The following is a 16,678-nucleotide window of genomic DNA, read 5'->3' on the forward strand; positions in this document are numbered from 1 at the left end:
AGTTAGTCCTGAAAATACTTGGATTGTTTCTGAAAATATGTTTATTGTTTTTTAGTAAATTATTTACATTAAACAATGATTTCTGGGGGACCATAAGCATATTCAAAGTGTATGCTAAAAAGGTGTAATATTAGTTGTTTCATTGTAACATTGTTTTCCACTTTGATGAATTTCTTTCTACTGATTCAACTCTGTCATACTTAACAACTTCAGATTCCACAAAAGTTTCTTAGTCCAAAGGTACAATCACTGAACTTTACTCAGCGGCAATCCAATTTTTTCACAAAGGCAAATGACCAATGAGACAATTCATCAAGAACAAGACCCCACATATGAATGATGTATTTCTTATTGTTTTCAATAAAACATTAGATTTTTTGTATACACGTTAGTTATTATATTATATTTTCTTCATGTTTATGGCATTTTCCCCTTTACGTTTTGTTTTTGCAACAAAATTGAAAACTAATTTAAACTTCTTGTGATCTTCTCTTGAGTGTTGATAAAGTATTTGTTGCTCATGAATCAAATGCATTTCTATGTGGAAAGTGTTACTATCAGGGCTGCATTAACTCACAGAAACCTTTTCTCCTTTTAATGGATCATCTCCTTTGAGCTCAGTCACAGATCCCGTCATTCCTTAGTCCTTTCTCCTCCATTTCGAATTTCCAACAATGTGATTCTTATGACTTATGCCATCATACATTATTGCAATACATTTTCATATTAAGATTTCGCTATGATAAGCATTTTAAATACACTTATGATAAATGTAAAGCAAATGACTTGATTGATTGTGAAAGAACATTTTTCTGGTCTAGCACATGAGTTGTATACAGTAGTCCATTTGAAATGTTGAAGATATCAATTGTGATGGTAATGAAGCACATCTGTGAAATGTCTCCTGCAAGAACAATGTCTGTAAAACAGAAGAGCATGGAACTGTTTAATAACATAACTATTTAAAAAGCCTGTTATGTTCTCCAAGAAAATATGCTTCTTGGCATTAGCTGGGCAAAGGCTTTTTTTACCTCCTCGTTCCTCAAGCTGTAGATTATTGGATTCAACACTGGTGAAACAACTGCATATATCACAGACACCACCTTGTCCTTGTCACCGGCAACATTCAGGGCTGGGCGCACATAGGTGTAGATAATGCCTCCATAGAACACAGTAACAACTAGGAGGTGGGAGGTGCAAGTGTGAAAGGCCTTGCTTTTTTTGGCAGCTGAACGAATCTTTACAATGGAGGAAAGGATGTACATGTAGGACATGCAAGTCAAGAGAAAGCAAAACAAGCCAAGAAATATATCTGCCAAAAGAATCATACTGTCAGTAATATATGCGTCAGAGGATGAAACTTTCAGGATTGGTGGGATTTCACAGAAGACGTGATCCAATGTAATTCTACCATAGAAGGACAGCTTTGTGATCAGGCTGGTGTGGGTAGTGGAGTTCACCAAGCCACAAAACCACATGGTGACCACAGTGGTAACACAGAACTTCATACTCATTATGCTGGTATAGCGAAGGGGAAGACAGATGGCTACATACCTATCAAAGGCCATAAGTGTCAGAATGAGAAGCTCAGTGCCAAGGACAGATGACAGAAGAAACAGCTGTGTAATGCAGCCAGAGAAGGAGATGGACTTTGTCTCTGACAGCAGGGTCTCCAGCATCATGGGAATGGTAGAGGAGGTGCAGCAGATGTCCAAGACTGCAAGGTTTCCTAGGAAAAAGTACATTGGTGTACGCAGATGAACATCTGCACCTATGATAGTGATAATCAAAAGGTTGCCCAGCAGGGCCATTAAGTAGATCAGCAGGAACAAGGTAAAAAATGTAGACTGTAGCTGTGGATGAGCAGAGAAGCCCAGCATAATAAACTCAGAGGTATGGGTAAGATTTAGTCCTTCTCCTGACATATGATGAATCATCTGAATCCTGAAATTAATTACATAAGATTTATACTAAGACTAAAATTGAAAATATTGTCAGAAAATAGACTCCTATTTTGTTCCCATAAGACTTTTTGAATGAGAAGTATAAGATTGAAGTAGAACATAAATAGGCAAGGTCAAAAAACTAGAACCACAGTGATGACAGTTTGATCATGTGAAGTGAAGTGTACACTTTGGAGTAAATAGTTTAGTATCTCACATGGCAGGTAAATAAATGCAACATTTGCTCCAAGTATTTAAGTAGTATAAATGTTGCACCCAGCTCTTGGTCAACTAATGATCAACTATGTTCTGTCACAATGCATTAAATATTCTGGTCAGTGGACATATGTCATTTTGCAGTGCTTTTGAGTAACATATGTACATCACTCTAATTCCACTTTTTAATATAAAACTGAGTAGTCCTTTTGCACTTTTCAAGGCTTAACCTTCTGACCGTTATGGATAAGGATAATTTGTCTGTCACAATATTGTGCTACTAGGTTGACACGATGGATCAGTATTTCAGTGACACCGCTTTTCCATTACTTGACTTTGCCTTTTTTTATCATTTGCATTGTGTAAATTCAATAGTAAAAGAAATATTAGATATAAATTCACAAAATGCAGTGATATTTTAATTGAAATCGCAAAAATTGAACAAATTTGTCCATAGGACACAGATCCACTTTGAGGCCTATTTATGAAAAGGGCATGCAGTGCAACTCAGCAAGTCATATTGCGGCGGAGCACTCCATGACAGGGAAAGGGCAGGAATGCACTGTATTTGTGGCAATATGACACATTCCTGCCTTTTCCCCTGTGCTGGTGCCCTTTAGACAGCCTAGTGCCAATGCAGGCACCCTTGTACCGTGGTAGAAGGGTGCCTATGTTAAATGCAAGATTGTTTTTGTACAGGAAGGGACAAATTCCTGCACACAAGCAATCCCTTGAGGATTTTTCCTGTTTCTATGTGTGGCATAGAAACAGGAAAAAATGAGGAGAAATACAAATATTTCTCAGTACACCCCTCCTGGAGAGGCGTATCTTTTGGCGCAAACCTAGATTTAGCAATTCTGGTCAATCTTAGGATGTCTCAAAAACCATGGGAGTTGAATGAGAACACCCACACAATGCCCATGGAACGCCTCCATAGTGCAGAGTAAGACGATGAAGCGATTTGTATTGTGTTGCCTACTACAGATTTATGAAGCCTCTCGGGGCGATGCAAAGTGGCCATGTGTAGTTTCATAAACCTGTCTTAAGGTTTGCATCACTCATGCACCATTTTGTGTGGTGCAAGAGTGATGCAAACCACCTCATAAATAGGAGCCCTGGTATGTGCCATCTGAATATGATGATTGGGTGGAGCATTCAGTGAGATGAGTAAATTTACTAGATGTTGCTGTTACATAGGGAAGGGTGTGATTTGCCATCCAAAAGTAAGGTCATTCTGGTTTGTGTCCCAAATGTCAGTTGCATTAAGGAGAATGGTGAGACAGAGTGAACCAATAGCGGAATGTGAGTACATAGCAAAAGTAGTGCATTGTGAAAGACATCCGGTAGCATACTTGTGTGAGTAGGTTGTCATTAGTGTAGCGATTTATGTTAGGGGTTAAGGGTGCTAGAGTTCAGAGAGAGTGAATTTGTTAGTGTGACAATGCTGATATTTGTACTTACCAGTCTCCATTCAACCTGTAGTTCGTGCAACAATATGGTCAAAATCTTCTCCTACCAAGTTGTGAGGTTGAATGGCCTAGGAGACTCATCAACAGTCACTAGGACATCTTGATCTGTCCTAGAAGCAAAGGAATGGACTCTCTCTCACAGGTTGCTTCTCTGCTAGCAGATCCCCTCTTGTGAGCATCTGATGTCAGAGTCAACATTCCATTTATCCATGAGTCTAGCTCACATTTTCCTTCACTGGCACATGGTTGTTTGTTTAGATCTCTGTTCCACGCAACTGAGGCGCAACCCTAATTTTCTTATCAATCAAAATCATTAACCAGTTTTCTGATAATCTCTGGTGTCTTCTTCCAGTTGTCTTAATCAATATTTCTGAACAAAAACGTATCTGGTGCTTTGTGTTATGAGAGGTAAATAGTTTATATGGTTTGATCAGTATCTTTTGTGGTTGGAGCTACAGGTATTGTTGGTGACTTGATTTTGTGCTGGTGTGTATTGATAGATCAATTTGTCAAGTTCTAAAAACCCCTAATCAATCAACAAATTAATCAATAAATCAATCATAGCAACAGAAGCCAGGCTAACCTACTCATCGAAGCCGGGGTTCCAACACAAATTCTATTTCCCCCTAATTTACTAGCTTTCTGTAAGCATATTGTTGTTGTTCTTTATGTCCCAAAGACCATAAGAGGCCAGCAACTACAACCCATGAAAATTGGCTTCAAGATCACTATAAAAAGTAAATTAAAAGTAAAGCCATTAAAAGTAAGGTCCATGCAATACAAAAAGACGCAGGCCCCCTGAAATGATTGATAGAGGTTGCATGAAGGGGGAAGAACCAGAGTGTAAACAAGCAAGCCTGCATACCCTTAGTTTATTTCCATCATATAGCAAATATATGGATAATCAAGACATTAGTAAATAACAAAGTAAAAAAGGACAGGTTAATCACAAATGAAATGGAGTCATTTTGATACAAAATGTAGATTCACAAATATTTGCTAAGGATAGACAGGCTTGATTTTTTACAAAAATCAGGGTTTTTGGGCCTTAGTTGTTTCCTGAGGCAATGATACACAATAGGTTATTCCTCAAATGTTAATCTCCAAATTCAGTTGTGATCTTCGATCTCTGGAGTGTAAGTATTCATAAAATGATATATTGGTGGAGTTCCTAAAAAAGTTCCCTCATTTCAGTCCACATTTTTCTGCAGCACTCTCTGTGCTCTACTGAAAAACATTTCCCGAAAACCGAAGTCTGAGAGCCATCCATGATGTGGGAACTCTTGGCCACTATGTAGAGGACTTTCAGCCTTCCAAGTGGCTGGACTTATACAATGAGAATATTCTTGCCTTTATCAAAAACCTATACAAACTGTTTCTGCAACCTTATACCAGACCCTTACTAATTAGGTACATGATTCCCTTTGAAATGGTGCTGTCATTACTGGAGAATGAAGAAGGTTCTGAGAGTTGAAAAATCTGTTCTATTACTGGAAGAAAAGCAATCTGACTTTTTATTGCTTGACATTTCTCCAGCCAGCTTTTGTGAATCTTTTTTCTGTGTTTGGAGAGCGACAAAGATCTTGTAGACAAAGGAATATGTTTTTGCTGCAAAAATATCCCAAGTACTGGTTGGAGTGGGACCTTTTGGTGTAGACCTTGTATGCAACTCTAGGAATTCTCTTTGCATCAAAAAATGAGCACTGTGGTAGGAACAGTCTGTCCTGACAATACTTTAATTGTTTATAAAAAAAAATGTGTTTATTTTTTTTTAGTAAATGAATTACATTAAACAATGATTTCTGGGGGACCATAAGTGTATGCTAAAAAGATGTAATATTAGTTGATTCATTGTAACATTTTTTCCGCTTTGATACATTTCCATCTGTTGATTCAGCTCTGCTCTTCCTAACAACTTCACATTCCAGAAACGTTTCTTAGTCCAAAGATATAATCACTGAACTTTACTCAGCTGTGATCCAATTTTTTCTCAAAAACAATCCACCAATGACTCAAATTCATCATGAAAGAGATCCCATATATGAATGTTGTATTTTTACTTTCTAATTGTTTTGATAAAACATTTTATTTTTAATATACACTTTAGTTGATATATTATATTTCCTTCATGTTTATGGCGCTTTCCCCTTTACCTTTTGCAACAACTTAGTAAACTAATTTTAACTTCTTGTGTTCTTCACTTCAGTGTTGATAAAGTATTTGTTGCTCATAAACCAAATGCTTTCATGCGTGGAAAGTGTTACTACCCTGGTGGGATTAACTCACAGAAACCCTATCATCTTTTAATGGTTCATCGCCTTGAAGCTCAGTCTAAGCGCCCATCATTAGTCAGGCATTTCTGGCCCTCATTTCCAATTTCTAACAATGTGATTCTTATGAGTTATGCCATCATACATTATTGCAATACATTTTCATGTTCAGTTTTCACTGTGATAAGCATTTTAAATACACTTATGATGACTGGAAAGCAGATGACTTCATTGATTGTGAAAGAACATTTTTCTGATCTAGCACATGATTTGTATACAGTAGTCTATTTGAAAAATTGATGATACCATATGTGATGTTAATGATGAACGTCTGTGACATGCCTCCTGCAAGAACAATATCTGTAAAGCGGAATTATGGAACTGTTTAATAACATGAACTTTTTTAAAGAGGTGTTATGAAAATATCTTCCTGGACAGCATTTGGGCAAGGGCTCTTTTTACCTCGTGGTTCCTCAGGCTATAGCCTATTGGATTCAGCACTGGCGAAACAACTGCATATATCACAGATACCACCTTGTCACCCACAACATTCAGGGCTGGGCAAACATAGGTGTGGATAATGCCTACATACAACACAGTAACAACAAAGCGATGGAAGGTGCAGGTGTGAAATGCCTTCCTTTTGTTCACAGCTGAGCGCATCTTTATAATGGCGAGGAGGATATATATGTAGGACATGCAAGTGAGGAGAAAGCAAAACAAGCCAAGAAATATTTCTTCCAAAGGAATCACAATGTCAGTAATATATGCGTCAGAGGATGAAACTTTGAGGATTGGTGGGATTTCACTGACAAAGTGGTCCAATGCAATTCTACAATAGAAGGGCTGCCCTCTGATCAGGCTGCTGTGGGTAGTGGAGTTCATCAAGCCACAATACCACATGGTGACCATAGTGGTAATACAGAATTTCAGCTCATGATGCTGATGTAGCTCAAGGGAAGACAGATGGTCATAGACCTATCAAAGGCCATATGTATGAGAATGAGAAGCTCAGTTCCGAGGACAGCTGACAGAAGAAACAGCTGTGTAATGCAGCCAGAGATGAAGATAGACTTTGTCTCTGACAGCAGCGTCTCCAGCATCTTGAGGGTGGTGGAGGAGGTACAGCAGATGTCCAAGGCTGTATGGTTTCCCATGAAAAAAGTACATTGGTCTACGCAGACAAGCATCTGCACCTATGATAGTGATAATCAAAAGGTTGCCCAGCAGGGTCATTACGTAGATCAGCAGGAACAAGGTAAATAATGTAGACTGCAGCTGTGGATGAGCAAAGAAGACCAGCATAATAAACTCAGAAGTATGGGTAAGATTCAGCCTTCTCCTGAAATATGATACATCATCTGAATCCTGAAATTAATTACATAAGATTTATAGTAAGAATAAAATTGAAAATATTGTCAGCTTTATGAGAGGCAATGATCAGAACTGACTTATAGACCTGATTGCTTCTTCACTACTACAACCTTCATGGAATGGCTGCAGAATATTGATGTCAGAATATTGTCTTACATAAATATTGTGTTCTAAATGTCACTTACAAAAATAAGATTTCATTGGAATTAATAATAGAAACTCCACACCCACAGGGATAATAATTTAGCACATTATATCATGACAAACGTATATGAGATGAAATTTCTTTCTGTGAATGTTAGAAATGGGTTTCTGGTCGACAGAGGTATGCACCCTGCTCAAGCAGGAACCACATTCCTTGTCAGGGTTAGTCACAAACATACCGTAAATTAACATGTGCTCACCCTTTGGTAGCTTGGCACACTTAAGAGGCAATGTTCAAATTGTTTGTGCAACACTTCAAACAGTAAAACAGTGAAAACACCACATGAAAAAGATTCCACAGCTGGTTGCAAAAATAGATTGTTATTTCATAAATAAAACAAGACCAAAATGACAAAAATCCAATAGGTATAACTTGAGATATGAATTTGTAAAGAATAAACTTAGAAACCAGAAGCATCACCTGGGCGTATGTGGTCATGTCGGACCGGGACAAAGTGTGAAGTTCAGGCCAGTCATGATGGAGCACATGCTGGCTACAGGGACCCAGTGAGGCATGATTTTAAAAAAGTACCTTAATTCTGGTTGCATTGGCGTCAAAGATGCAGGCAGCAGACTGAAGCAATACGTTGGTTTTGGTCCTTGCAGAGTCAGCGATGTGTCGTCCCTTCCCACGCAGTAGCTAAGATATATTGATCTTCTACATGCAACAGCACTGATGTGTTGGTCAGAGATGTGGTGGGTCCAAATGCAATGGCCAGATGTTGAGCTGCACTAGAGAGATAATGCGTTGACTCTAATCTACGCAAGGGACTTGATGCACCGTTTCTGATCCAGGAACAGGGGTGAAGGTACTCAACAACAGGAAGGCATTATTTTAGCTGCAGCAAACACCTCAGGCCCACTTCCAAGTTTCCTGGACTGCAGTGGCACCACTTGGGAGGAGAGCCAGATGGCAGAGCACAGGTGAAGATGTAGCTGGGTTCAAAGTCTTTCGTTTCCTTGTGACTTCAAGCAGGAGACTAGTCAGCTGGCCCTTGGAGTCACTCTGAGTTTTTGATTGGAGAGATCCAGGTCCAGCCTTCTCACTCCTAGGCAAGAGGGCCCCAGGTCAGCACAGTAAAGCAAGAGTCCAGCAGAGTGTCAGTCCAGTGGAGTGGACATTCTTATAGCAGCACAACAGTCCTTCCTGGCACAGTATCCACTGGTACAGTAGTGTACTGTCTTTGTAGTGTCAGAAGTCCAGTACTTATATCCAACTTGGTCTTTGAAGTAGGGGAGATGTCAAAGACAGGCCTATGAAGTACGCAGAGCTTCATCCCTTCCTGCCCTGGCTCCAGACAAACTACAGGGGTTTATGAAGCCCTTTATTTGGGGCCAGGACACAGCCTATCCAGAGGTAAGTGTGGGACTGTGCCCAGCTCCTCCCTCCCATCCTGCCCAGGATGGAACATCAGGATGTGGATGGCCCATTAAGTTACACCTAAGCTGCCATTGTGTGTGACTGTGTAGGGGGAATCCACAATGCCCAAATGTCACCCACCCCAGACAAGTGATCAGAGATGGGCAGCAGGCACCACATTTCTAAAGTAAGAAAATGTCCACTTTCTGTTTATTTTTAGAATTACAATTCAAAATTCAACAGAATTACACCTATAAAATGTAATATGTCAATCCAAATGTTATCCTAGAGGGAGAGATAAACTGTGCTGTTGTGAGTTTGAGAGTTTTTCACTACCAGGACCTGTACAACTTAAAGTAAATGTCCTGCTTTTTAAATGCATTGGACCCTGGACTCTGGGTTTTCCAGGGCCTACCTTAGGGATGAAATATGTATAAAAAGGGAAGGTTTGGGTCTGGCAACAGGGTTATTTTGCCAGGTCGACATGGCAGTGTAGACTCATGATTAGGGAGTTACTTAAGTGGGTGACACAATCAGTGCTGCAGGCTTACAAGTAGCATTTATATTTACATACCTGGGCACATACAGTGCACTGTACTAGGGACTGATAAGTAAATTAAATATGCAATTTAGGTTAAGTCAATATTAACTTGTTTAGGGGTGGGCACAAGCATTTTAGCACTTGTTAGCAGTGGTAAAGTGCAAAGAGTCCTAAAGCCAGCAAAAATTAGATCAGAAATTTGAGATAGATAAAATGTTGGGGGGGAAATCTTAAGGCTATCAGGTCTAACAATGATATTATTCCATACAACATAAACAAGATCACCATGTGTACTGTTCTTACGCCAGCTGAGTCAATGTTTTTTTAATGTAAAAAAAGCATTAATAGACCTACTTAAATGGGAACAAATAGACTTTGTTCCCATTTCAACACTTTTAAGAGTTGAGCAAAGCTTGTTCTATTTTTGTGTTGGCACAGACACATATGGCAAGTTATTCTCAAGCTGATCAATCAGTAGCAATGTACACAAAGCATGCATAATTAACATTATTGTTGTTCCTTATTATCCTACACCTAGATAATGGCATGTGCTTTAGATATCAGACATATTTGGGTAATCTATTTAGTCCTGTGGGATAAAAAATGGAAAATAGCCTATGCAATTGATGTTTGCCTCCATTTTTCCTTATCTGTTTGTGTGTATGGTGACAGAGAAAATGAGTGCAATTTGCAAACCTATCCTAATGTGACTTAGAGCTTGATGTACAAAGCTTTTTTCTGAGTGGAATCAGCCCAATTCTCAGAAACAAGCCATTTGCATACAGAAAAAAAACATTTAAATGCTATTTTGCTATTCATTAAATTATTTACCCAATCACAAAATAGGTTTGCGAGTCTCAATTGGGAAGGGGCATGACAAGGACGTCCCTTTCTAATTGCAAGTCGCAGTGGAACCCATAAACCTGGTTGCAAAACAATTGCAGTCAACACCAATTTCAAATTAGTGTTAATTCATTCACAAACGGAAAGGGGGTCCCTAAGGTACCCCTTGCCCTTTGTGAATGGGGGTGCAAACAGTTTCTTCAAGCCGGCAGTGGTTCCATGGACCACTGCCTACTCTGAAAAAATGAAACTGAGACGTTTCATTTTTATTTTTGAAATGCATCCCATTTTCCATTTTTAAAAAACTACTGTACTGAGAAAGGTGTTACAGGCATAATGGTCTGCTGACCCCTCATGAATATTGAGGAAGCAGGTCCCTTGCGATTCATTTGGGAATCACTAACAGTGTCTGAAACACTGTTGTACATCAAGTTTTGTGACTCACAAATTGTGAGTCACTAAGACTTGCAACTCGTGAGTAGCAAAACTTGACATTTGTACATGTGGCCCTTAGTTTTGAAAAGAGTGCAAATAAAGTTTACACCTATTTTTTCATTAATGATCAAGTCTAAATGGCACCATTTGAGATATGATTTACCTTACATCTGTATATTTTACATCATTAATGCCATGATGACACAGGACAATATAAATAAATGTTAATTTGTTGTATAAGACAGACATGAGTTCTGGTTCTAGGTGGTCAGGATGAAAATGAAATGAGGGATACCTTTTTTTTAGAAAGTTTTTTCACAAAATGCTTTTCACCATTTTTTTTTTTTATCATCAATGAGATTCATTGTGTCCAATTCCTTTTTTCTTTCACATTATAAAGATCAAACATAGATGCAATTATTGCTTTCACTCTTTGTCTTGTTGTTTTCTTAGATTCCCTTTATCTTGCACCTTTCAAAAGTCCTCTTTCTTGTTTATTGGTGTCCTGCCGATCTGCACGAACCCTCTGAACTAGGTTGTGCTCCTTTTTATGGTCCCTTTGCACATTTGGATAGCCCGTGCATTGCTTAAACTGTGGTATGCCCTTTTGAGGCAATCCCTTGATAGCGCCCATTTCCCCTCCTCTATTTTGTAATCCCCTTCATCATGTGTCTTCACTCTTCATTCTCTGTGTTAGAAATTGGGAAGCTTAATTACAGGCTTTTGGGATGTCACTTTTATTGATGGTCTAGGGCACACACTTCAGGGCCATATCTACAGGGCCACATAAAGCTATCCTGCATGGATTTTCATGGACTTGCAGATATAGATTGAGGCATTGCAGTACAAGTCACTACATTGCCTCACTCTGTGGTAGGGAGGCATGCAATGATCATTACAGTGGGTGTTCCCATCTAGCACCCATGGAACTTCACAAATTCCCAGATTTACAAGATTTACAAGATTTCATAAGCCTAAGAATGAGTCAAAAGATTATTCCTCCCCAGGTGGCATGAGGGAGGCACACGAAGAAGAAATACCTTCACCTCTCCCTGTTTTTGAGAAAAACACCTCTTGTGATTGTTTTTGAGCAGGAAGGTGCCCCTTTCTCTACAAAAACAATCATCCCTGCAATGCAAACACTCTTGCACCATGGTGCAAGGGTGCCTGCCTTGGCACATGGGAGCCTATTGTGAGCCTGCACAGAGGAAATGGACAGGAATGCACCATATATCATAGATGCAGCATAGTCCTGCCCTTTTCTTTTGACAAAGGGCTGCAAAGCAAGAATCTTTGCAGCTCTGCCGTGTGCTAAAACCTCCTAAATGAGGCTCTTCATCTCTAGTTGTCAGAGGTATGCACACTGCCAAGTAGGTACCACAATCCTGGTCAAGGTAAGTCAGTTACAGTCCCTAAATTAACCTCTGCACACCCTCAGGTAACGTGCACAGGGAAGTCAGTCTTAACTTAAGAAGCAATGTTAAATGATTTGTACAACACTGAAATTACAGTGAAAAACACCACAAAAAGAACACTACAGTTTAGAGGATTAGAGACTATTTATCTGAGTAAAACAAGACCAAAATGACAAAAATCTTATAAGTAGATTTCAAGATATGATTTATTTTTTAAACAATAAACTGCAATATGGTGCTTCAAAGTCAATATTGCTAAAAGCTTACTTGAGGTCGCACTAGCCTGGGATAGGTCAAAAGTTCAGGATGACTGCAATGGAGGTAAGCCGGCTATGGACTCACACAGCGCCTGTTGAAAAGGTACCTTGGATAGAGGAAGCATTGGCATTGAAAAGACAATGCGTTGGTTCTGATCCACACAGGGTAGTTGTGTTGCATTCAAGCCTCGCAATTGTGTTCTGCATCAAACCCCTTTTGATGTAGGCGATGCATTTTCATCGAGCCATGTAGCAATGTCCTCAGCTTCATCATCGTCGAACCTCACAGTCACGTTACATGTTGTAATGGCATCAGCAATGCATCAGCATTGTAGGGCACTACATCCGTTTCGAGCAGCGCAATGGCCTCCATGTGTCGATTTTTGCAGGAAATAGTTGTATATCCCACTTCTGAGGCCCAGGACTGGATTATCACCTTAGGCAAGGGAATACTCACAGTTGGGAAAGTCTAGCAGCTGAAGCAAAGTTGAAGGAAGTCTCTGACGGCCCTGAGACCTCAAGAACAGGGGGTATGTCAGCAAGCCCTTAGAGAGTTACTTGGGTCCAAGGATGTAGAGAGCAGATCCAGCGTTTCTCACTCCCAGGCAAGAAGCAGCATGTCAACACAGTAAAGCAGAAAGCGAAGTGGCAGTCCCTCCTGCAGCAAAGCAGCTCTTCTTCCAGGCACAATATCCTTGGTTCCAGAAAACTTCTGATTTTGTGGGTCTTGGTCCAGTACTTATACACAGTTGAGCCTTCGAAGTGGGGAGAATTCAAAGAGAAGCCTTTGAAGTGCACAAGGTCCATGCCCTTCCTTCCCTAGCTCTACACACTCTACAGGGAGTTATGCAGCTCTTTGTGTGGAGTCAGACACAGCCCTATTTAGGTGTAAGTATCAGCTCCTCCCTCCGACATACCCCAGGAAGGCCAATCAGCATGGTGATTGGTCATCAGGATGTCAACATCACACCCCAGCTCCCTTTGCATGTGACTGTCTAGAAGGAATGCACAAAGCCCAGCTGTCACCCACCCAGGTGTGCATTTAGATACAGACAGAGGCACAGAATGGTTGAAGTAAGAAAATGCTAAACTTCCTAAAAGTGGCATTTTCAGACTTACAATTTAAAATCCAACGTCACCATGAGTTGTGATTTCAAATTGTGAGTCCAAGGACACCAAACTCCAAATTTCTATTTTTCCCCAATTGGAAGTTACACTTGAAGGCTTGTAGTAGTGAAAAATGACTTTTACAGTTTTTCATTGCCAGGACATGTTAAACCTAAAGGTGCATGTCCAACTCTGTAAATACACCGCACCTTGCCCTTGGGCTGACTAGAGTCTATCTTAGGAGTGACTTAAATGGAATAAAAAGAAAGGGTTGGATATAGCAAGTGGTGGGCATGCCAGGTTGAAGTGACAGTTTTAAACTACACACACATGTTCTACTGTGGCAGGCCTGAGACATGTTTAAAGTGCTACTGAAATGGGTGACAAGTAGCATTTAATTTACAGGTCCTGGGCACATATAACACAGTTTACATGGGGTTTTCAAGTAAATTAAATATGCCATTTCAAGATAAGCCAATGTTACCACATTTACTGAACAGCAGTGGTAAAATGCCCAGGGCCCTAAGGTCAACAAAAACAAATTCAGCAAAAAAAGGAGGGAAAAGGCAAAAAGCCTGGGGATGACCCTGCAGAAAGGACCTCGTTCAACACTCCGTCAGTTTCCTCTTTTTCCTATCATTCTTTTTATTGGCTAATTTAACTGCAGTTTCTCCCCTTTCCCAAAACACTTCATTGCCCCTGGTGCCTTATGTTTAATGTTCCTATTTTTCATATCTTTTTATCCACTGACAGTACAGAAGTATTGTATTACATTCATCTTCATGCAGGGTTTCACTATTAGTTTTAGCTTTGTCAAATCTAAAGTATGAATTTTTGCATTAAGAAGGGGTTATAATATATGGGAGGCAGGCCATAGTTTGGCCTCGGTAGAGACAGCTCTCTCTCCTCCATGGGCAAGCTTCTCCAGCAGCTAGGGCGAGTAAAGTGTTGGAGAACTGCTGCCCAATTTAGATGGGTGAACATATAGGTGTTGTTTACTGCCCATAATCATCCAGAAAACCCTGCTGGCAAGGGGCAGTATAAAAACAAACAATAGCCCCTTAGTCATGAGAGAAGGCTCCCATGGAAAGGGACACATTGTTTTGGATTAGAAATGGGGTATTTGGCTTCCAGTCAGGTTACCCCCTGTCCAAGCAAGGACCCTCACTCTAGTCAGGGTTAAATGATAATCACCCTCAGTTAACCCCCGATCACCCCCTTGGTAGCTCGGCACAAGCAGGCATGCTTAACTTCAGAGTCTAGGCATAAAGTATTTGTACCAACACATACAGGAACTCAGTGAAAACACTACAAAAGGTTTAGAAAAATTGGTAATATTTATCTAAACAAAACAAGACCAAAACATCAAAAATCCATCATAAACAAGTGAAGTTATGAATTAAAAAGCAAAAAGAGTCTTAAATCCTTGAGAAAACAGTAATAACACTGTTAGCGTTCAAAAGTACCTGGGTAATGTCAAAATAACACCGTACAGGCGAGTCTACGTCGAAAAAGGGCAGCAATGCATTGATTTCTCACAATCAAGAGAGACCATGCATCGTTACTCCTCCTGCCGGGTCGGTGTACATCATTTCTTCTCTCCGCAGGAGAGCGATGCATTGATCCTGACAAGCACCTCAGGTCTGGGCAAGCTTTGAGTTGTTTTTCCGCGCCCAGCGAGATTTGCGTTGACAATCCTACTGCACAGTACCAGTAAAACCGCGCTATGTGGGTTGCGACGTTAGCCCCCATCAGTGGGTGTTGTGCGTCGTTTCTCCAGCCACGTCCATCTTCCAGCCGCGATGCAGGTGGAGCGTAGATTTCAACTACGTCTCGGAAGGTGCGTCCAAAATTTCCCCACACGGCGGTCTGTGCGTGGATTTTCAATCAGGAACTGGATAGGACACCACTTGGCATGGCAGGAGTTTCAGCAGAGAGTCCAGTTGCTGTCAGAGGAAGATGTTGATGGCCCTGATACTTCAACAACAGGAGGCAAGCTCAGGACAAGCCCTTGGAGATTTCTGCGCAAGCAGGAATGCCCAACAAAGTCCAGTCTGTGTCCCCTTGCACAGGCAGAAGCAACAACTGCAGGATAGCTCCACAAAGCACAGTCACATGCAGGGTAGCACATCTCCTCAGCTCTTTAGCTCTTCTCCAGGCAGAGGTTCCTCTTGATGTCCAGAAGTGATCTAATTTTCAGGGGTTTGGGTGCTCTTCTAATACCCATTTTGGCCTTTGAGGTAGGCCTACGTCAAAAGAAAGTCTCTCTTCTTTGTGAAATCCTGCCTTGCCCAGGCCAGGCCCCAGACACATACCAGCAGGTTGGAGACTGCATTGTGTGAGGGCAGGCACAGCACCTTCAGGTATAAGTGACTGCTCCTCCCCTACCTTCTAACACAGAGGGCTCATCAGAATATGCAGGCTACACCCCTGCTCCTTTGTGTCACTATCTATAGAGAAGTGCAAACAGCCAAACTGTCAAACTAACCCAGACAGGGAATCCACAAACAGGCAGAGTCACAGAATGGTTTAAGCCAAAAATTGCCCACTTTCTAAAAGTGGCATTTTCAAACACACAATCTCAAAACCAACTTTATTAAAATTGTATTCAGAGACACCAAACTCCAGATGTCTATCTGCTCCCGATGGGAATCTACGCTTTAATAATTTTTAAAGGCAGCCCCCATATTAACCAATGAGAGAGATAGGCCTTGCAACAATGAAAAACGAATTTGGCAGTATTTCACTGTCAGGAAATGTAAAATACATGAGTACATGTCCTACCTTAAACATACACTGCACCCCGCCCATGGTGCTACCTAGGGCCTACCTTAGGGGTGACTTACATGTAAGAAAAGGGAAGGTTTAGGTCTGGCTGGTAGGTACACTTGCCAAGTCGAATTGGCAGTTACAATCTGCACACACAGACACTGCAGTGGCAGGTCTGAGCCATGTTTACAGGGCTACTAATGTGGGTGGCATAACCAGTGCTGCAGGCCCACTAGTAGCATTTAGGCCCTGGGCACCTCTAGTGCACTGTACTAGGGACTTACCAGTAAATTAAATATGCCAATCATGGAAATCCAATTACACATACATTTTACATAGGAACACTTGCACTTTTAGCACTGGATAGCAGTGGTAAAGTGCCCAGAGTAACAAAAACAACATCCAGCACAAATCAACAACTTGGGAAACAGAGGCTAAAGGTTAGGGGAGACCCCACCCAGGATGCCAAGTCTAA

The 16,678-nt window shown here is 40.7% G+C and overlaps 1 protein-coding gene across 1 annotated transcript in view; it reads right to left on the reverse strand.

Annotated features, from left to right (window-relative positions):
- Window positions 1-974: 974 nt before the first annotated feature.
- The window catches only part of LOC138287118 (olfactory receptor 13G1-like), a 29,370-nt gene continuing 13,666 nt past the window's right edge, over window positions 975-16,678 (reverse strand). The window contains exon 4 of the mRNA XM_069227478.1: window positions 975-1,944. Coding sequence (XP_069083579.1) covers window positions 975-1,944 — 970 coding nt within the window. The remainder of the gene's footprint in view (window positions 1,945-16,678) is intronic.

The sequence above is a fragment of the Pleurodeles waltl genome, chromosome 4_1 (genome assembly GCF_031143425.1).
Source record: "Pleurodeles waltl isolate 20211129_DDA chromosome 4_1, aPleWal1.hap1.20221129, whole genome shotgun sequence".
NCBI lineage: Eukaryota > Metazoa > Chordata > Amphibia > Caudata > Salamandridae > Pleurodeles > Pleurodeles waltl.